We start from the raw sequence: 23,490 nt of genomic DNA, 5'->3' as shown, positions 1-23,490 counted from the left end.
ATAAATATTGATCCTTAATACTTGTTTCAGTATCAAACCTGGAGCTGATATTTAATGGGGATTTACTGATTGCTAGACACTGTGCTAGTGCCTTGCCCGAGCTGTCATATTTAATCATCCCAACAACCCCATGAGGGGGATCAAAAAGCACTATTAGTTGCAGGTTATGACAAAACACAATGACATTTAACTAAAGCACTATTTACTATATTTAAAAGTTCTCCAAGTATCTTGTGTCATGTTGTATCTATAAAAGAGAGTCTCTTTCTGTCTCATAGTTTACAATTCAAGAGAGACTGTAAAAGTGAGAACATATTGACATATATAAAACTATGTAAATATGAAACAGAAACATAGATTAAACAGAGATGTAAATCATGTACCATTAGCTTTCCTAAAACACTGTGAAAGTTTCATAGAAAAAAAAATGTATCAGTGGTATCTTCTATCTTTAGGGAAATCATGAGCTTGCTTTATTATGATGGTGCAGAGAATAGTTGAATAATTTGGACTCTATGACTCCCGGCCCTAAATTCAGAAAGTGGAGTTATATACCCCAATGTTTTTTATTTTTTTAAAAAACCTCTAGGCAGGAGATATTTTGGTAGGACACGAGACCACAAATTTGTCATAATATTCATATTTTATTTTCTATTTTTTACTGTAGTGGATAATCCCCAAATGATTATTATGGAGTTAATCTATCAACATCTCCTTCCTATATCTTTTCCGAGGGAAGGTTGGAATTAATGGATGAAGATATGAAGACATCTATGGTGTTCCGGGAAGCTGAGCACGTCTGATATAAGGCATGTGAAGTTTAAATGCATGCATGTGTTAGATATGTTGTCTAGCCTTTCTAGCCCACTAACTATAAACTACATATCTTATCTTATGTATCTATTTGTGTGGCAACTTTACCGTATGGGAATTTGGAGAATCTTAGAGTCAGGAGAGATCTTTAGAGATCATCACATCCAAATGCTCTTTCGAAGAAGATATTTGTTTCACAACATTGCTGATGTACAGTTGTCCATTCAGTCATAGGGAACTAGCTATCCCTCCTTGGGCTCTTTATGACTTACAGTATATTTGTTTCCTGGAGCTGCCATAACAAATTCCCACAAACTGGGTGACTTAGAACAACAGAAATTTATTATCTCGCAGTTCTGGAGGCTAGAAGTTTGAAATCAAGGTGTTGGTAGGGCCACGTTACTTTGAAAGCCTCTAGGGGAGGATCTTTCCTTGCTTCTTCAAACTTCTGATAGCCCCAGGTTTTCCCTAGTTTATGGCAGCATAACTCCAATCTCTGCCTCCCTCTCTACAGAGTGTTCTTCCTGTGTGTCTATCTCTTCACGTGGTCATCTTTTCCTCTTGTAAGAACATCTGTCATATTGAATTAAGGGCCCACCCTAATGACCTCCTCTTAATTTGTTTACATCTGCAAAGACTTTATTTCCAAATAAGGTCACATTACAGGAACCACAGGTTAGGGCTGCAACATATGCTTTTGGAGGTCACAATTCAACCCATAACACTCAGTATAACCAGAAGAGCTAAGTGATTTGCCTGAATATATTTCATTACTTACGTACCTATTCTTGGCTTTTTGGCTAAGAATCTTCCATATCTTCTCAGGCTTGAAGCCCAGCCCATCATTCTCTCTTTGTGACTTTTATCTGCCCAACCCGGTTTTGCAGGAAGATCTCAGACCCTCACAGATCAGCCATAATCCAGACCCATCTTGACTTGGCCACTTCAGGAAGCTTGTTCTGTTGTTGAATAGGTTAAATTGTTTAAAGTTTGCTTTTGTCTTTGGTCAAAATCTGAGTCACTGTACTTTCCACTCTTTGGTCTGAATTGTTTTTCTCTTTTTCCTTGTAGTAACACAAAAACAACACATCTATTCTTAATAATAATGTCATATTTTTATAGCACTTTAGATTGCAAAGAGATTCCACATTATCTGATTAAATCTCAACAAAAATTTCTTGTAAATTAATATGCAATGAATTGTCTGTGATCTTACAATCTTTGAGCTGTGAAACTTGAATTCCTCTCAAAGTCATCTGATTCCAGGGCTAGGTTTTCACATTGTACCTGCATTGTAGTTCTCTTCCTTACCACACTCTTTTAAATATTTGACCAAGCACTTACATAGCCTAGTAGTAGTCCCATTCTCACTGACATGCCCAAGATAAGTTCATACAAATACTCCAGGAGACTTATGTTAGAATGCTCACAGTAGCACTATTCACATTCGCAAAAACCTATGACAGCCTAACAGCCCACTGACAGGCGAGTAGATGATCAACTATTGCATGTTAATTCAGTGAAATAGTATTTAGCAGTCAAAACTATTAAAAAACAAGGATGGATATTACAAATATAATATTAAGTGAAAAATAAGTTCCAAAAGAATACATTAAATATACTTTTAAAATAAAGCCAGAAAAAATTAAAATGAAAAATACACTTTTAAGCTTATATGGAGATGAGATCAAACTATATACAGTGAAAGGAAGGGATAGATAATCACAGGATTCAAGATGGTGGTTACTTTAGGTTGAGTGAGACAGGAAAATGCAGTGGTGCTGACCACGTATTGGTCTTCAGTTATTATTGCTGTATAAAAAACCAACCAAAGCTTAATGCCATAAAATAACCATTTACATATTTTCACAGATTCACTGGGTCAGGGATTTAGACAAGGAACTATGAGGATAACTTGTGTTTGCTCCATGATGTCACTGCCTCAGCTGGGAGGACTTGAAGCATGAGGCTGACTAGAATCATCTGGAGATGTCTAGCAGTTGATGCTGGCTGATGGCTGGAATGCCTATATGTGGCTTCTCCACGTAGATTTTCAGGGTGGGCTAGTTTGAGCTTTCTCACAGAATGATGGCTGGATTTGAAGAGTGAGTATCCCTGGAGAGAAAGGCAGAAGGGCATGGCACCTTTATGATCTACCTAGTTGCATAGTGTTCCTTTTGCAAACTCTGCTGGTCAAGGCAGTTACAATGATCCTTTCAGTTTCAAGAGGAAGGTACATAAGCTCCATCATTCAGTGGGTAGGGGGTCATTGTCACACTGTAAAAAGGGCATGTGGAATGGGAGTTATCTCTGTGGTCTCTGCCGGAAGTGGAAGTAAGTTATTGTCAGCGTTTTGGATTTTTGTTGGGTGGTGGTTTCATGGGATCTTACTGCATTATCGAAAATAGACATCAAACAGTCATATAAAAATAAGTTAAAACATTCATGGATCAGTGATGAGAACGTGTCTTAAACCAACTATTATGATTATTGTATTTTGGTGACCTTGAAGTCCAATAGAAACCTGAAGGTTAAGATTCATCTCCTTCACTTTGGGTGCCCCAGCTTTCTTAAATGTTCTTCATACAATGGGCCTTTAGACCGTCTCATCACCTTGGTCTTGCTCTTCTCAAAGTTCTCCAGTTAGTCAGCATTTCTCTTAAAGAATCACACCAGAGGGCAAAGATGGATTATGTCCATTCTACCAGTGGACTATTTGCTTTTATAATCTGTATATAATATGACTTTTAATATTAAAATTTATACTCACTTTTTAGTACTCATATCACATTATTGGCTTGTACTGAGTTATGGTCAGTTGAAAACTCCTGCATTATTTTTCAAGCCGTACCATACTATATTTTTTATGCCATTGAGTCCAAATGTTCTCATCTTAAGTTTTCAGATTTTCATGAGTCTCAATGTAGTCATTTACATTTATCCTTATGAAATTTCAAATGGATTATTTTCAGTTCATTTTTCTGACTTTTGACATAAATTAGAATCTCTATTTTGTTATCTAGTATATTGACTGTCCTTACCATTCTTGTAATATTCACAAATTTGATTAGCATGCTGATTATGTTTTGATCTAAGTTGATCAGGACAGGGCAAAGAACAGAATCCTGGTGAGGTTAACCTGACATGATTTGTGAATTAGTGAATCCAGGCTGTCTTTTAAAAGCACCCAAATTTATCAACTTATTTCTCATTTCAATAGAATGTAGATGCTATATTTGCCAAGGTTTTTAGAACCTATTTAAATTGATTTATTTCCTTCCTTCCTTCCTTCCTTCCTTCCTTCCTTCCTTCCTTCCTTCCTTCCTTCCTTCCTTCCATTGCTTCCCAACCATTGTTTCCCTAAAAGCCTCTTCTAGGAGTCCATTCATATACTTATGGTTAGTATGTGAAATGTTCACTAAAATGATAGTAGTGTATCTTCTATTTTATAACTTTCTCTTTTCAAGCAATTTGTCATCTGTTGCCTGCTACTATTTGTGCTTCTCTTCCCCATGTTTTATTTCTACTTTATTTAGTCTTTAGCTTACCTCTAGAAGTCTTCCATTGTTGAGGTTTTTAAGATAAGAAACAATTATTCATTTATTTCCACTGAAAATTCATCTAAGTGGGTACCTGTCTACAGTCAATTTCCTTCCTTCCTTCCTGTTACAGAACCTATACTAGGTGCTGCCAGTCATAAAGTGAATAAGATGTAGTCTTTAACTTGAAAGATCTACTTTTGTTTCTCTTGTTCTCCACCCCTTTGAAAATCAGGGCTTTGCCTATCTTTGGCCTTTTGGCACAGCTCCATTATTTCCAAAAATTGCTGACAAGGGTCAGATTTATGAATGTCATATTGAAAAAATGAGGATAGGGTGAGAGGGCAGGAAATTACCACCTTATGCAGAAAAGTCTTTGTGAAGGAGATAGAATTTCAGGATGTCTTAAAACACTGGATGAATTTTGTTTAAATCTTGACTGAATTTTGTTAGATTTGACATATACAGAAGTATAGTAGAATTCAGAATCAATTAATAACTTGTCCCAAACTGTATAGTAAATGTGAACATTTTTACTGCTGCTAGAATAAATCTTAGCATGAGAGGACTATTAGCATGCAACTCACACTAAAACTAGTTTTCTTTTTTAAAAAATAACCTTACTAAAATTTTCACTTGAAATTTTATTTTGATATTCTGTATGTGCACATAATACTAGGGTAAAAAAGCTGGAAACAGTGCCTCAGGCATTGAAAAGGCAAAGTACACAAATTTTATTGTAGAACCCACCTTTTTTTCTCAAAGCAGTAACTTTTTAATGCTTAGTTGTGTTCCATTAGTGTGCTAATAAATCTATAGGCATAAGAAGTTGGGATTTTACTAGAAGTAAGCCAAGTGTAACTTTTTTTCCAAAACTAGGTTGCTAAAATTGTCATTTGATGATTAAGAGGGACCTCATTTTACCATTGTTAGTCTTTTCAACCAAAACGTTGCCCATAATGCTGTGTGTGTGTGTGTATGTGTGTATGTGTGTGTGTGTGTGCACATCTTACTGCCACTGCTTTACTTGTCATTCCCTTACCCCTTGCCTAACAGTTTCTGTCTTTCAGGATGGAAAAGGGGGAAAAAATAAACATTTTTCAGTTTTCTGTTGTTTCTTTTTTCTTTTCTTTTGAGACAGGGTCTTGCTCTGTCAGTCAGGCTGGAGTGCAGTGGCACAATCTCACCTCACTGTAGCCTCTGCCTCTCAGACTCAAGCAATCCTCCCACCTCAGCCACTGGAGTAGCTGGGACCACAGGTGTGCGCCACCACACCCAGCTAATTTTTGCACTTTTTAAGATGGGATTTCACCATGTTGTCCAGGCTGGTCTTGAACTCCTGAGCTCAAGCGATCTGCCCTCCTTCGCATCCCAAAGTGCTGGGATTACAGATGTGAGCCACCATGCTGGGCCCCTTCTCAGATAATTTATTATTAGCCAAATTGAAGGTGGTAAGATGCATTATTAGATTTGGGATGGCTTGAGTGACAGGGTTGTTTTCCTTAGGACTTCTTTGAAGAGGATTCTTAGAGAGATTCTTAAGAAAAAAGAAACAGAAGTCATATAAAGAAGGTAGAAATGATGAAGTTGTAAAAATTATTACCACACATTCAAGAATATTTCTTCAGATACAATGTAAGTTAGTCCTGGACCGACTTCTTTATCTCCAGAAAAGGTGCACTCTTAATATTATTATTTTTCTCTGTTTTTGTGGGAGAAGAGCTTGGGGAAGTGTGAGGAACAGAGGCAGAGGTGGGGGAAGTGCTGAAGAAGGGAGAAGGATAAAGGCAGGGGTGGGATGCCTTGTATAATTAGAGGGAGGCTTGGGTAGGAACTTAAGTGAGATTTCTTATTAAATTATGTGATTGAAGATAATTTTGGGGAAGAGCATTAGTGATTTTGGCCAATACAATGTGCCATTTTGGTGTTGGGCATGATAAAGCAAATTCAGACTTTCTGTGATGCTATTTCTCTCTATCTGTGCCATGCTAGAGAAGGGAGATGGACAATGGCTCTCAGCTGGCTGCTTTAATTGGCTAATGGGAAGGTGAAGTAAGAAAAGTAGTAGAGAAGGCAAATTATAATCAGTTCACTTATAAATTATTATTTATTAAAATTAAATCACTATTGTACTTTCTTTTTGGACACAGCATGAGCTTATAAACTTAAAGATGACCATTGCTTCCCAACCATTGCTTCCCTAAAAGCCTCTTCTAGGAGTCCATTCATATACTTATGGTTAGTATGTGAAATGTTCACTAAAATGATAGTAGTGTATTTTCTATTTTATAACTTTCTCTTTTCAAGCAATTTGTCATCTGTTGCCTGCTACTATTTGTGCTTCTCTTCCCCATGTTTTATTTCTACTTTATTTAGTCTTTAGCTTACCTCTAGAAGTCTTCCATTGTTGAGGTTTTTAAGATAAGAGACAATTATTCATTTATTTCCACTGAAAATTCATCTAAGTGGGTACCTGTCTACAGTCAATTTTCTTTACCCCCTTTCTGAGTGAATTCATGTGAAAATCTCTTGAAAGTATGAGCCTTCTCTTCATAAGAATATACTTCTATAATTTTACATACAGTTTCAGGGGGATACATTTCCCTTAAAGGTACAAGGATCCCAAATTAATAACACTTTTGTGGGGGATGTGGGATGGTAAGGGTAAGAATGAAATATATTGTTAAGGTCTACACATGTAGTTAAGGTCTAGACGGGAAAAGCAGCAGATAGGTATTGCACATCTTTGCACAGACCATTTCTTGATGGTGTGGGAGCTTCTTTAATTAAAATATGATGGGAACAGCTGGCCACCAGCTAGCACTGGCAACACAAGAAGAATGTCAATAAATAAAAAAACTTACAGGCACAGCTGTTTCTAATGGAGACTATGAGTCTGTACCCCTATAGACAAGAGCTTCAATTTTTCCATTCCAATCACACTTGCTGTAGCATCCTTAATGTTGGAAATAAACTGAGAACTTCACCAGAATTGTTAAAAATACCACTACGGGCATTTAGTCTTTGTAAAACCTTGGGAAAGTAGTTAATTCTGAACAACTCACCACACGTCTTATTGTGAGTCACTGAGAAAACAAAAAAATGAACTCCACTACTCAAGACTTGGTTGTCTCCTTTAACTGGTAGACCACAATCCCGTTGGCAACAGGAGAGGGCTTGCTTCCAAGATGCAACATCCAAAGCGGAGGGCAGGGAGCACTAGTGAGCATGTAATGACAGTTCCCAAGGAGAACACGGGATGCAGTGCATCCTAGGGTGGGGTCAGGAATGATCCCTGGACAAGTCAGAACTCATGGTGTCTGGTTTTATTCTCTACATTTGGCAGCTCCCTTTTTTTCCTCCCTCAGTTTCCTTAGCTTTAAGGAAAGTAGAGGCTAATGTGAACTTGCAGTGAGAGAATATAGATCAGTGTTTTGAAATCTGTGAATTAATCTAGTGGAAAGTGTTGTAATTTTCCACTTTTACTTAATTGGAAAATGATGGTAAATAAAGTAAATTCCCCTACTTCTTTTCCTAGTGTTGGTAACCTTTTCTGAAGTCAACAGAAGCTCTAAAGCAGGCAAAATATGGGAGCTTGGACATACATATTCTTATTCTGGTGGGGGAAAAACAGGTTTGAAAATTTGAACAAATAGTATGACTGCCACAAATTCTCTTTCCTCTCAAAATGGATCTGAGCCAATTTTGTTCTGTAGTACTGATTGAAAAGAAAGAAATTAGGAATGTACCTGAAAGGAAAGGGAAGATAATTAAATGCTTCAATACTCATTATGGGCCAGGCACATTCTCAAATACTTTACATATTTTATTTTATATAATTTGTACAACAACACAAGAAGAAAGCTGCAGTTCAGAGAGATTAGGTGGCTTTCCTTTCACACAGCTGAGTATCAAAGCTAGAATTTAAATCTATCTGTCCCACTCAAAAGCATATGCTTTTCCTACCATACCATACTGCATTCTACCCTAAGCATTTTATTGGGAAATGGGCTTAATCTAATTAAGCACGGTGACTGGAATAGACCACTTCATTTATCCACTCAATAAGCCTTCCTTAAATATGTATTATATACAGGGCACTGCTAAGTATTAGGTATACAAAGAATAAGAGAACACTCACTCTCAAGAAGCTCAAGATCAAAGCTTCTTTTATCCATCTACATTTACCAGAAAAGAGAAACTCACTAAATAATGATAGAAGCAACTCCCAAACATGATTCAAATCTTTTTAATTAGCAAGGAGCTTTATCCATAAAGCCTCTTAAACTGAGAGTTTATCAAATATCCTGGGATAGTCATGTCCCCAAATTTCATGCCACATCTGAGATTTTAACTGGAGTGAATTCATATACCTCAATGGTTAAAAAAAAAAAAAAGAGAGAGAGAGAGAGAGAGAGGCATAATTGTCTATTATATGCTCTGACAAGGACTACTTAAATTTCAGAGCTATCTAGTTTGTAGGAGCCTGGAGAGTCTTGGATAATTAGATTCAGATTCAATTAAATGATATTAAGATATCCCTGAATTTTAAACTGCTGTGCTGTGAGACAATGCCTTTACATCATGTGGGTAGAGTTATATTTTTTAAAGTATTTATTTTGGTTGGTGCTAATATTTATCTCCATTTCCCAGACATTTTGGACTTTGTTTCAGAAGAAATTCCAAATGTTACTTACAAGAAGCAAACTCTAATCCCTTAATGTCAAAATGTACCACAAAAGAATGAGGAATAAGCTACAAATAGCAAAACAAACACAATGCTTTTTACTTGAGGAATCTGCCAGCAGAGGGCAATATTAGTTTTCACACTCTCCTAATACCTCTACTGATTTTAAACCATTAAGTATAAAATAGCTATTTGGTAGAAATCTTAGGCTATAAAGTATTTCTGTTTCTGGCAGATATGAGCAGGAACATAGTAGAAGCGAAGATAAAGCATGGTGTTGAGTATTAGAATTCCAACATCTCTGATAAAAATTTATCTTATTTATTTTCATTGCTATGAAAACTCTAGACATTTGCTGATTATAATTCAGCTAGAGGGTTACCATCTCTTTATGTTATTTCCCTATTCTCCAGCACACAGAAAGTTTTCAGTGACTATTCGTTGAATAAGTTATGAGTAAATAAATGCTGATCAAATAGATATGTGTGTATGGGGTTGGGGTGGAGGCCAAGGGTAGGATGAAAACTTCTTACATTCCCCTCTCATTTAGAATACAATCATTTCTGTGCATGGCTTCTTTGAATGTTTCAGATAGCACTTTGGAAAGTGATTTTTGGTCTTTCCAGCAATTTTAGAGTAACCTTAAATCAATGAATTTAATCACCATAGCTTGGATTAGTAAAAGATGAAAGCTATTGCTGAACTTTCCATAGGAGAGTTCCAAATCTTACTTAATATTGGTAAGGATATTTGGCTAGACTGGATTTATGAAAAGTAAGATTATGAAAATTAAAGTATTATTTATCAAGTGCTGATTGAATTAAACAAGCCACTTGACATAACTAAAGTCAGAAAGACACAAACTGATTTTTTTTAGGCTGAATTAAAAGGAGAGATACAATGTAAATTGTGAGTCAATATGTGTCTGCTCAGTATCTATGTATCTTATTTTCTCAATTTTGGTATGCAGTTATTATTATTTCACATACATAAGATGATAGCAACAATGTTGGTAGTTTGAATTAATTGGCATTATGCCAAATTTTTGTTTCAACATCTGTTAAATGCATTTCTAAATCTATACTCTGTTTCACCACATAGATAAATATTTAACATGAGGGAATGGCCTTTGGGGATGACTGAATGAGTCTTATGTTTCCAATAGTTCATTATATATTTGTTTTTAGAAACTCCACCTTAAGGCAAAAACTACAGGCCTAGTGGGAAGAAACCTTCTGTGTACTCTTGATGTTTAGGTTTTTGGCCAGACTAAAAGTCACAGCAAAATAAATTTGCAGAGATGCCTTAAATATAGTACTGCAAATCCTCTACTGGGAGATGTGGGATTAGCTGCAGTGTGAGTGGAAGGATTTTTCTGAAATTTGCCCATCAAATCTCGGCAAAGTTTTCCCATCAAAGTCATTTAGAGTAGCACTTTCTTTGCTCTGCTCAAGATTCTTTGCCTGGGTTATTAAGGTCAAGTTCCCTAAGAAAAGAACAACCTGATCTACCATCAGTAAGACGTTCTGTTTAGGCAATTTTGGGTGGGAATGTTTGGGTTTATGCTGATGTAGGCACACTCTTGTTCCACGTTGACTAACAGCTGCTAGGCAACAAGCTAGTATTGAGCTGGAGTTTGTCATCAAATGTAATCAAACTAAGTGATCCACATTTTAATGACTTTAGCCTAATTAGCAAGCTCTTCTGATTAAAGCAGTTGCAATTTAATGTATTAACAGATAAATTTTTTTGAAAAAAATATGAATCTCTTCTACTCCCAATGTTTCAGTAATTTAATGCTATACTTTGGAAGCCTTGACTTAGTGGCAATAATTTGCCATATGGCCATAAGCAACAGCATCATTATTGTTTTAGGGCACATTTCCAATGTTTATTTATGCTATATAGTGCCTTTAGTTTGATTTCCAATAGGACTGACAGAATTTATTTTAGATGTTTTGTCTTCTAAGTGTAAGACTTTATTCTGAGGGTAAAATACACTTATGAGTGTGAAAGTTGTCAGAATCAAAATGGAGTCACTTGTGTTTTAAAAAACCCTGACAAATAGAGCCAGGGAAGCCCATGAAGGGAGGGTTCTCATGCATAAATGCCAGATAAAAAAATTATCACAAAAGACTGCAAAAAGTTCGACCTTGCAAAAGGCCATAATAACCTTACACATAAAAAATTTTTCCTTGAGGACATCTGCCCAGCAACTGCCTGTCCAGTCTTGGACTGGTGCCACCCTAGTTATTTATTGATCCTTAAAGCCAAGAATAATTACCTCAAAAATTATGTAATTCTCTTCATTTTTCCTTTAAAAACTTTTGTCTTCCTTTACCTCCCTGAATACACACATGTTTATTATGACATGCCTATTCGCATTGCAATGCCCTATTCTCGAATAAATGTTATTTTCTTTCAGAGAGCCTCTCTCTGTTATTTAGGTTGACATAAATTTTGATGGATTATTTAATTCACTTCATTGTATAGATGACAAATGACTAATAAAAATCATTTGTATTTCTTGATATGATCATATTCATGCCTCTTTAAAAATGATTTGGTGGCTACTTTTTACAACTTATTTATTTAATTTGTATAAACTTGAACTTTAGAATAGTTTCAGGTTTATAGAAAAGTTATGAAGATAAAACAGAGTGCTACCATATATGCTACACCCAGTTTCCAGCATTATATTGGTATGGTACATTTGTTATAACTAATGAACCAATATTAAACATTATTATCAACTAAACTCCACACTTTATTCATATTTCCTCAGCTATACCTTTTCTGTTCCACTATTCTATCCAGGATACATTACACATTAGGCTTCTCTAGATTATAACAAGAAATCTAGGGGGAATTCCTGAAAGGAAGGCCACAGATGCTATTCTCATCACATCATATCAAGAGTACATGCTATTGACATGACTTATCACTGTTGTTAAACTTGATCATCTGGTGGAGGTGGTGTTTGACAGGTTTCTCCTCTGTAAAGTTATTTTCTACCTTTCTTTACTGTATTCTTTGGGAGCAAGACATTATGTGCAGCCCACATGTAAGGGATGGGTATTCATCCTCCATCTCATTGAGGAGGGAGTATCATATATACTATTTTGAATTCTTCTGCTTGGGAGATTTGTCTATATTTATTTATTCAACTTATATCCTTATGGACTCAGGATATTTATTTTATATTTTGAGTTTTAATTTAATATTATTTTATTTATTTTGTCGCTTAAATTGTCACAGCTTTGTTCACTGGGCATTCTTTTAACTGGCACCTGTATCTCTTTAATATATCCCACCATTGTGTGTGTGTGTGCTTTACATTTTTATTTTTTGCATTTCCTTCATTTCTGGCCACAATAAGATGCTCATCTTATATATTCCTTGTCCCAGCCTCAGAATCTACCATTTCTCCAAGTAATCCTGGTTTGTTTTATGGGAAATTGGCATTAGAAATCAACATTTGATGTATTTTGAAGTCAAGCTGGTAAAAAGAAAAAAAATCAATATTTGGGCACTAATTGTGCTCATTGCTATTGAGATGTCATTACTTTTAGGCCACCTCAGCTGACAGAGCAAGAATATACATGTGCATGCTAATATATACACATATATCTTTAAGTATTTATTAATATATACTCATGTTATTCTGCATTAAGTCAAACATGAGTTCATACTGATGTGGCCAATTCTACTCCATCACCAAAGGATCACTGTAGCCTTCTGGGGACTTGTTACTTAAAAAAAAATATGTTTTTAACTCAGTGTAGGCTGAAAATAAAAAGGAAAGAAAGAAAGAAGACTGGTGTTTATGATGTATTCTACTATTTCTCCAGAGCAACCTGGAATTATTTATTGCCTTTTGATTAGTATGATTTAAATGGACTAAGTTATTTTTTAAGTAAAGGCAGAAGGCCTGGACACAGTTTATTATTATTGAAGCCAATACTTTTCTTCTTTCATTAATTGGTATGGAAAAAAAACTATGTGAAAGATTGTGACCAGCTCTAGGTTTTCTGCAAACAGAACAAGAAGAAAGAGGCTTAAAGTGCATTAGAAGAAATATAAGGGAAAATATTCTGATATAGAGAGTTACTGAATGCTAGAATGTAAGATAAGAGGAGAAATTAGTGACTGTTCCTTAAAATTAGGACAGATTCCTAGTTGTCTAGAATAGTAGGTGTTTTTCTGATTTTCAAAATTCTTTTTCCTCTCTGAATTCTGGGATTTTACCACTTATAATTAAAGCCTTTGCCTAGAAAAATCTCTATTTTGAAGATATAAGAAGGAGCTCTGAAAAAGGAGAACAAAAGAATAGATTATATCTACTACCCAACCTGTACTCTAATATCTTTTCATATTCTTCAACATCAAGTAAATCCATGTTAAAATATTGATCTGCCCCCTTTTCAAGCACCTTATGTTTAATGGAATCTGGTCATAGGCACTAATGGATGTTTCCTTTTCATAAGCAGATGGGTGACTAGATATTCACAACTTCATACTATTTTTTTTAAAAAAGCTTTTATTCTATTTTTTAAACTACATTCTGCTAAATTGTCCTCACTTCTTTCATTACCTATCTGGAAGTAAGTAATGATGTTTCACCTAAACAAAATGATTTAAACAATGATTTTGGACTTAGAATGATTAGCTTTCTCTACAGAACATTTATTTTACTAGGAATATCATGTTTAGGCTAATAATAAAATTATTTTGCATGGTGGCAATGGAGTGTATTAGAAAGAGTCCTGCAAGACCTGAGTTTTACTCCTGGCTGGCTGTACTGCATGCCATGGAAGTGATCTTGGATGAATTGCTTGTCATTCTGAGTTTAGTTTGCCTATCTTTGAGATGGTTGTAGGAATACTTATCTTACAAACAAGGTCGCTGTGAATATTAAATGTGTTCATGACTTCACTCATGTGCTAAGAATATGCCTAAAGTTGTCGTGCATGGTGACGCATGCCTAGCTATGGGAGGTAGGGGGAGTTGGGGCTGAGGTGGAAGGGTTGCTTGAGCCAAGGAGTTTGAGACCAGCCTGGGAAATACAGCAAGACCCTGCCTCTGAAAACATGTATGTATGTATGTGTATGTGTATACACACACACACACACACACACACACACACACACACACAATATGCTTAAAGTACTCAGATGGCAGTTATTATGGTTATCATTATTAATCATAATGAATTCAGCAACTCATCAAAGAAACATTGTTGAATTCCTACTGTATAAAAATGAATAAAACACTATGTGTTTATAAAAATGAATAAAACACAGCCCTTATTTTCAAGGAGTTCATGGCATTGGAGGAAAAATATGAAATTACTTTGAATTTGTAAATAAGAGAAAGCTCAGAAAAATACTCATGAGCAGGAAAAGCTCATTCAAGAACAAATAATGCTTCATGGGTAATTCACAAAGCAAAAAAAAAAACCAAAACTCTGTCTTTTTTTCTGAAAAGATCAATATAATTATAATGTATGTGTCATATTAATGATGAAACTTTGCAATATACTATAAAGTAATTGTATATTTCAAAGTTTAAAAATTTTCAATTTTACTGTAAAGTCATAGGGAAAACATAGACTAAAGGCAAAATAAGGAGAATAAAAGTGAAGGGGAGAAGAATGAGCTGTGAGAACTTGAACAGATGACTTAACCTCTTTGTGTTAATTTCATCTTTAATTTCCCCTGCTATGAAATGCGGATCATTCTATTAACTATCTTATAGTTTTGGAATGAGAATTAAAGGTGACAGTGCATTCATGCATATAAAGCACTTAAGGCTGGGTGCGGTGGCTCATGCCTATAATTCCAGCACTTTGGGAGGCCGAGGTGGGTGGATTACTTGAGGTCAGGCATTTGAGACTGGCCTGGCTAACATGGTGAAACCCCATCTCTACTAAAAATACAAAAATTAGCTGGGCATGGTGGCATACGCCTGTAGCCCCAGCTACCTGGGAGGCTGAAGCAGGAGAATCACTTGAACCTGGGAGGTGGAGGTTGCAGTGAGCTGAGATCATGCCACTGCACTCCAGCCTGGGCAACAGAGTGAGACTCTGTATCAAAAAAAAAAAAAAACAAAAAAAAGAAAAAAAAAATATATATATCCCTTAAAATAGTGCCTGGGACATAGGCACTCAATAAATATTAGCTATTACATCTGATAAGGTGCAAGAGTGATCATCACAAGCTCAAATATACTTCTGTACTGTCTCAATTTTTTTTTTTTGTGAGATCTTAGACAAGTCATCCTCTGGGCCTCAGTTTTCTCTCTGTATAAGGTCCTGGAATAGAAAAACGATCTTTAAAATTTTTTCCAGCTTTTGAATTGGGGTAAAGGAGCAGAAGAGACTGGGTATGAGAGTTACTTGGGCCCTGATTTTATGGAGGTAGCAGCTGCCTGTGAGAGGAGTGGGGAGGTTTGAGAGGACATCTGGAGAAGGGTCATTGAGAAGAAATTTTAATTTCTTCTCTCTTTTTTTCAGAAAATGAAGCAGAGATATTTTTGGTTAGAGTCTCTATTCCTCATTAAGCATTCAGTTAGGGTTTACAAGACTTTTCCTCAAGTAGTATGAGGACAGCCTGAAGGTCTTGATCTTTATTTGGGGGTATGCACGCTGGGATGGAGAGCTGAGGTCCTTGTAGAGAGGACCACAACTGATAAACAAACCAGAATCACAAGTCCTAGAAAACTAGGGCCCCATCTGAGCCTAAAGAGTGGCTCCTTTTGGACAAGCTACCAGACTCATGTTTTCTATGTCCTCTTGGATTTGTTGTGAGCCAGTTTTCTCTTCTGAGGCAGCATACTTCCTGTTTTATGATGGGAATGTTGCCTACATAAGGAGTAAAAGACTAGGCCCTTGGTGCTTTTCTCTGTTCTGCTTCTTCCCCTCACTGACCAAAGGCTTCCTGGATTCATTAAAAAGAAAAGTAGAAGCTGAGTATTACATTCCCCAAAGTATGCCATGAGAGTTATTCTGTGCTTTTTTTCAGTACCCAAGGAGAATAAGAATGTAAACATCTGTTTTATATAAACTAATTCCAGACTTAAACTTGATTAGTATAAGAGAATATTCTATGTGATTAGTTTTCCAGTTATAACATGATGGCTTTCTGTCCTTTTATTGCCTTCTTAAAGGAGAAAAGAGATGAACAAATAATCTTTCTTTTTTTTTTTAAGTGTCATAGAATTGCCAAGTATAACCATTATGGTTGGTGCAAAAGTACTGTACTTTAAATTCAATGGCAATAGCAAGTTACTTGCCCTGTAGAAATGTACTAAAGTAAACATAAAATAACTGTGGGCCTCATTACATAAAGAAGAAGACATTTTGGGAAGGATGGTTGAGAATAACATCAAGCCATTTAGTGATTTGCAGGAGGCAGTTTATTACAAAGCAGTGTTTTTGCATACTGCTTTATAGCAATCATCTTCACAACCCTTATTAATTCAAAGTTTTTCTGAACTAGGCTTTATCAGGCCCTGTGTGATGAATGCTTTCAATTAAATGATCACTTAAAATATTTAAACAGTAAGCACAGTCTTCTCCAGAGCAGGTAGAAGAATTTCAAGGGAGAAAACTGAATTGGAGAGAGGATTTTAGCAGTGACATTATTGCAAATGTGCTGGACTACATAAAAAACAATGTTACCTTTTCCTTTGCCTCATTCCCCCATCGCCACCATCCAATATAACATTAATGATGAGAATCTATGTAAGGAGACTTTTGAGAATAATTTGGTGATTGTTACCATGAAACTAGAAATGTTCCATAATCTGCTACATGTTGCTGCAAAATCTAACATTGTGTATGTAAACTCTAGAAGAGGCAACTCCCTTCTCTGCTTTCATTGCCTTCCTCCTAGGACTTCTAAGATCAAGGATAGATATCAGTTCCTGATAAACTGAAAAGGTTTTTGACTTTTCTCTTTTCTCCCCATGGCCTTTAAAGGGTATTTTTGGTTTGTGCTTCTTTGGAGTTACCTATGCAGCTCTTTTCATAAAAAGTGACTGAAAATTACCAAATCATGTTGATCTTGAATTCATGCCACCCCTTGCATTATCCATTACTATTATCTTAGTTCACCTCCTTGTACTTATAGCCAGAAGGGAGCTTTGCAAACAGTGAAGAGCAGAGGCTCTGGAGTAAGATTGCTTGGGTTCAAGTTTTGGCTCTACTGCTTGCTAGCATAGAATTTAGGCAAATTGCTTAACTCTCCAAGTCTCAGTTTCCTTAGATAAAGAATGTCATCAATATTTTTATTGCAACCCATTCTTATTTTTCTTCTTTTTTCCAATTTATTTCCCTTATTCCATCTCTCACACATCCAGTAGTTTTGTAAAGTATAACTCCTTTTACTCTTCAGCTTAAAGTCCTTTGGTATCTTCAGGATATAATCCAAGCCTTTACAACTGGTATCAAGGCTGCTAATGATCTATGCTTGGCTCCCTTTTGTACTTTCTCCACACGAACCTTACCTGCAGTTCTATAAATGGGTTATGTCTCTTCACCTCCAACCCCAACTGAGGCCTGGTAAGTTTCTACATATTCTACACTTACTTGAGATGCCATACTTTCTGAAACACCTCACCTGATTTGCCTTTCCTGAGAGAGGTGCCTGCCCTATTTGCTTCCTTAGAATGCTAGGTTTAGTCTTTCAGAACATTCTTAATCTGTTTGCTCAGCCCTACAAAACTGTAAGTGCCTTGAGGGCTGGGACTGAGTTTTCTCTCTTTAGTACATAGTATAATCCCTGGCTAAATGTTATTCCAGAAATTTCTTGAGGAATAAATAAGTAAATAACTGAGTAGAGTTTGGGGTTAAGAGACAATAGAGGGTTCAGGTTATTAACTATGCCATTTTTATGGGTTTTAATTACTCTGTCAAATAAGGGGTAATATTGGATAATACCCAATAATTACTTGGATTAGGTCAGTTTATTGGATACTTGTCATTCACCACTTCATATATTGTTATTCCTGAGCAATACTTTCATTTAAGCTTCACTTTTGTTGTTTTTTATCCCAACCCCTCCTACTCTTTTATCCCAACCCCTCCTACTCTCATCCTGGTCTGGGCCCTTTTCCTAACTCAATCATGTTCTCTTGATTTATATTCTTGGTATTCTCAGCTGACTGCTTGTCAAAATCTACTTTCAAGGGTTCATTTATTCTAAAGTGTAAGTAAGATTTCCGTCCAGGGACTACTTTGTCCCAGAGAGCTACATTTTAATATAAGACCAAATTTTACTGAAAAGGAATGAGAGACCCCTCCTGTGTCCCAAGTCATACATTCATCAATATATGTGACTTAAGACAAGAGATGGATTTGAGATTATGGAAGATATATGTCTATTTCTACATATATACATATCTATGTTAAAATGCCTTTTAGGTATTAAATGTTCCTTTTCTCTTTCCCAACTACGGCACCCTGTGGATTTTAAATACATTCTTAAGTGCTATCACCCACTTGATGGTAGTGAAGCTACAAAAGACCTAAAAACAATCAACTTGATAATGTACTCTTATATTGGCTATCCTTTCTTCCTTACTTCATTACCTCTACCCCTCATACCTGTACCCTGGGGTCACACTCCAGACCATCTCTAGTCATACTAGAAAACCCCATGATTCATAGAGTACTGGGCAGAGTATACAGAAGGGCCTTTTCTCAGTAGTGGAAATACTTAGCCATAGACTGAATACTGCTTTGGTTTCACCTAACAATTTTTAAAAGAAAGCCCTAAAAGGATCAAACTTTTTCTAAGCAACTTAATTCTGTCCCAGAATAAAGTCCAAGTGTATTGATAGGAATACAGAGATATCCTTGTTATCCTAACAAGGTTAAAATTCACAATGTCTGATAGGTAGTCAAGGATTATGAGGCCTGAAAAGATACAAGAAAATACAATCCATAACAAGTAGGAGTACTGACCAATTGAAACTGATCCAGAACTGACACAGATATTAAAATGATCAAATGCACACATTGAAGTTATTATAACTGTGTTCTAGTTATACACTTAAAAGGAGAAAAGGAAGACATAAAAAAGATCCAAATTAAACTTCAAGAGTTGAAAACTACAATGCCTGAGATGAAACATATATTGGATGAGGCAATTGGCAGATTGGATAGTGGAGAAGTAAAGGTTAACGAACTTGAAGAAATAGTTATGGAAACTATAAAAAATTGAAGCATAGTGATAAAAGAAAAAAAATAATTTTTTAAAAAATGAAGAGAGCATCAGTGAACCGTGGAAGAACTTTAAGTAGCTTCATATATGTGTTAATTGGGGCCCCTAAAGGAAAGGAGGTTGAAGACAGAAAAAATAATGGCCCCAAATGTCCAAATTTAATGAAAACAGATGGAAGAAGTACAAGAAATATGAGGGCAGCCACGTCAATGCCCATCATAATCAAACTGCTCAAAAACAGTAACAATAAAAAACTCTTAAAAACATCAAGAGAAAAGAGACATGGTTTATATAGAACAAGTAAGTATAAAGATGATAGAGATTATCTTTTTATTGGAAACAATACAAGCAAGAAGACAAATTAAAGTACTGAAAGAAAAATAAAAACCTGTCTACCTAGAATTCTTTACTCAGCAAAAAAGAAAAAAAAGAAAAAACTCTTTGAAAAACAAAAGTAAAATAAAAACTTTTCCAGACATACAAAAGTGAAAGAGTTTGTCTCTAGTTGAATTGCATTACTGAAATTATTAAATAAAGTCTCTTAGTGAGAAGGAAAATGATATCAGATGGAAATCTGGATCTACACAAAGAAATGAACAGCACAAAAAATGGTAACTACCTGGGTAAATATGCTAAATTTTTCTTATTTACATTCATTAAAAGATAACTGACTCCTTATGCAAAAAATCAATATAATGTGGGATTTAAAATATAGTAATATGCAATAAAAATGGATGACAAAAATAGTAAAAAAGTCAGGAGGGGAGAAATGGAAGTATACTAGTCTAAGTTTCTTATACATGAAGTGGTATAACACTACATGAAGAAAGGCTGGTAAATTAAAGATGTATACTATAAACTGTAAAGCAACAACTACAAGAGTTTTAGCTAATAAGCTAGCAATGGAAATAAAATGGAATCATAAAATATTCAAAAAGAAGGCAAAAGAAGAAAAAAGGAACAAAGAATAGATGGAACAAATAGAAAACACATAGCTTGGTGGCAGATTTAAACTCAACCATATCCATAATCACATTGAGTGTAAAACGTCTAAGCGCACAAATGAAAAGGCAGAGATTATTAGACTGGTTGAAAAAGCAAGACCCAATTTTAGGGTGACTACCTAAAATACACTTTAAATATAAAGAAAAAAGTTAAAGGTGAAAGGATAGAAAATGATATACCATGCAACACTAATCAAAAGAAAGTTGGAGTGCTAATATCAGACAAAGTACATTTTGGAACAAAGAATACTACCAGGGACAATGAAGGCAACTTCATAATGATAAAGGCATCAATTCATGTCCATTATGTCAAAAGGACATAGTAATCCTAAGTGCTTATGTAACTAACCACAGAGCTTCAAATACATGAAGCTAAAACTCATAGAACTGCAAGAAGAAATACACAAATCCACAATTATCATCAGATATTTCAATACCACTCTCAATAACTGATAGAACAAATAGGCAGAAATCAGTAAGGATATAGAAGATTGGAACATTATTAAACAACTTGACCTAATTAACATTTATAGAACATTCCATCCAACAGCATTCTTTTCAAGTGCACACGGAACATTTATAGATCATTTAATCCTTATTAGGTGGGTGCTATCATTATTCCCATTTACAGCTGAGTAAACACAGGTCTGAAAAAGTTTGGTAACCTTCTGAAGGTCACACAGTTAAATGTCACAGCTGGGCTTTGAACCCAGGGTATTTGACCCAGAATTCTTAATCACTAGGCTCTGTGGCCTCCCTTGAGCACCTGGAATAGCTCAGGTCTCTAAGACTTAGAATGAAATCCTTTTAAAATAAACAATGGAATGAGAGACTCAAATAGCATTCTCTAAATACTGCTTGGGAAGGAAGTACCTTCCCCCTTTCCTCTCATATTCCCACTCAGCCCAAATGGCCTGTCTGCTTCCTTTAAGTGACATGACTTATAGGTATCATAAACTCGGGTTCCACAGCCGCTGGGGCTGAAAGAGAAGACAGTTGTGGACTACAAAAGGTTGGTGGGAGCTGAGTCTTCCTCAGGCTGCATCTCCGTTGGGTGGGCGGTCTAATATACATCCAAACAGAGATCAAAATGCTTGTTTGCCCCTCTTTAAATGCTGGGATCTGGACAACAACTCCTTTTCCAGGAAGGAAATGCGTTTTTATTAAAATGACGTAAAGAATCCTTAGTTCATGGTAGACTTTCTTTGCCTATCCTCTTATCTCTGTTATTAGTACTGTAATGTATATAGCAATCACAACACGGAAAAACGTTGGCATGTCTTCCAGGGTGAGGTTTCCTTCTTGCCTGGCAAGAAAATGCCATAGAGGGGAGCGCCTTTCTAATGGATCTTTGGCTGAGACCTGAGGCATGACTGTTCCAGGGGAGGAAATTTGAAAAGGGGGATATTATTCTGCCTTACTATGCTGCGCGTAGGATTCAAACTGCTCAGCAAATGTGAATCTTGATAATACAATTAAAAAATCAATTTTCTCTTTAATATGAATTTAATGTCTCACTCCCCACACCTTTCCCGCCCCTCCTCCTTGTCCTTTCTACGGGGCTTCCATCCTGTATTCATATTCCCCTCTACAGTTAGTGACTACCTAGTTCTTGTCTCTCATTTCCCTCAGCAGCCCCTTTCCTCTTCCTGGGCGTCTTGCCCCTACAGCGTTGTCCTCCCTCCCTTCCCTGCAGTCCACGGTCTCAGAAGAGATCAAAGAGCGATAGTGTGGCTGCCTCGCAGCTGAGAGAATTTTCCAGCTCCCCCTCCTGGCTGGGCCGAGTTGTGGGCTGAGAGGCAGGAGGCTGGGCTGGGGCGTCTTCACTTCTGGGGGGAATTAGGAAAGAGGTGTCTGAAGCCGCGTTGTACACAATAGAAAAACAAAATTCCCTTTGTGCTAGTGTGGTGTCCCTCGGTTTGGGTCTTTGCCACACATTCTTGAAAGCCATTGTTTACACTAGGGTTTTGCAGGTTAGGAACGGTGCCGGTGGGAACCGAGCTGACACCGTAAGCGCTTCCCTGGGACTGAATTGACCCTACAATCAGTTGAGGGAAAAGTCACCCTCCAGGGGGGCCTCCAGAGCAAAGGAGGGAGGACGGCAACTGGCCAATCAGGAGGCGAGGCCGAGCCAGGCTTCCCCTCGTCGCTCGTGAGCTGCAAACAGTGGAAAGTTGGGAACCTCAGTCGCTGGCCCAGGCGGAGAGCAGAGGCGGCGGCGAGGGCAGCGGGACTTGGGCCGCGGCGCCGCAGGCTCAGAGCTGCCCCCGGGGCATGGACCCGGCGCGCCGCCCGCACTCCGCCACAGGCTGTCCAGGGCCCGCGGGCAGATAGCAGTCCAGGAGGAAGCCGCATCCAGACAAAAGCTGCCGCATCCCTGCCCTGCCCAGCCCCTGGAGGGATTCGAGTTTGGTGCTTGTCCCCGTCTGATTCTCAGCGCCAAACTTTTTGCTAGTTCAGAGATTCCAAGAGTCTGATGAGTTACTCTGAGAGCAAACCCTCTGCCTGTTGTTGAGGAGGACTGAGCACAGTGCTTAGGCGCTCAGGGGGAAAAAGAGAGGGAAAAAATAGAAAATGATTTCCTGGGAAGTTGTCCATACAGTATTCCTGTTTGCTCTTCTCTATTCTTCCTTAGCTCAAGATGCGAGCCCCCAGTCAGAGATCAGAGCTGAGGAGATTCCTGAGGGGGCCTCCACGTTGGCTTTTGTGTTTGATGTGACTGGTTCTATGTATGATGATTTAGTTCAGGTGATTGAAGGAGCTTCCAAAATTTTGGAGACGTCCTTGAAAAGACCTAAGAGACCTCTTTTCAACTTCGCGTTGGTGCCTTTCCATGATCCAGGTAAGGGAAATATTTACACTTTGTCTTTGCTATGTCTCATGATTACATTATTTCTCATGCTGTGAATGAAATTGTTTGTCAGGAAGTTTCAAAACCATTTTTAAAAAAATGTGCAGCTGAAAATAGTTGTAACAAAGAATTGCTTGCTGGCATCTGGGTTTGCTCATTGATACCTACTTAAGTCTCAGCCCTGGTGGAGATGGCTTGTTTAGGGAACTTGTATAGTGGTCCTCAAACCTGGAAATGTGGAGTTACAAAAAACAAAACTAAAAATCTTGGGCAACGACATCAAAATCACTTAACTCACTTAGATTTTAGAACTAAAACATGTTTAATTACGAAGGCAGACTTGGACACGAATTTATAGCAGCGAAGCTCT

At 36.9% G+C, this 23,490-nt stretch overlaps 1 protein-coding gene across 1 annotated transcript in view; it reads left to right on the top strand.

The window, feature by feature from the left end:
• Nucleotides 1-22,454: 22,454 nt before the first annotated feature.
• HMCN1 (hemicentin 1) overlaps nt 22,455-23,490 on the top strand; it is a 443,754-nt gene continuing 442,718 nt past the window's right edge. Inside the window, exon 1 of the mRNA XM_032137046.1 lies at nt 22,455-23,111. Coding sequence (XP_031992937.1) covers nt 22,844-23,111 — 268 coding nt within the window. The 5' untranslated portion in view covers nt 22,455-22,843. The remainder of the gene's footprint in view (nt 23,112-23,490) is intronic.

Source organism: Hylobates moloch, unplaced genomic scaffold (assembly GCF_009828535.3).
Source record: "Hylobates moloch isolate HMO894 unplaced genomic scaffold, HMol_V3 SCAFFOLD_18, whole genome shotgun sequence".
In the NCBI taxonomy this organism is placed as follows: Eukaryota; Metazoa; Chordata; class Mammalia; order Primates; family Hylobatidae; genus Hylobates; species Hylobates moloch.
Note: the sequence above shows the minus strand (reverse complement) of the source record. Positions and strands in the feature narration are given on the sequence as shown.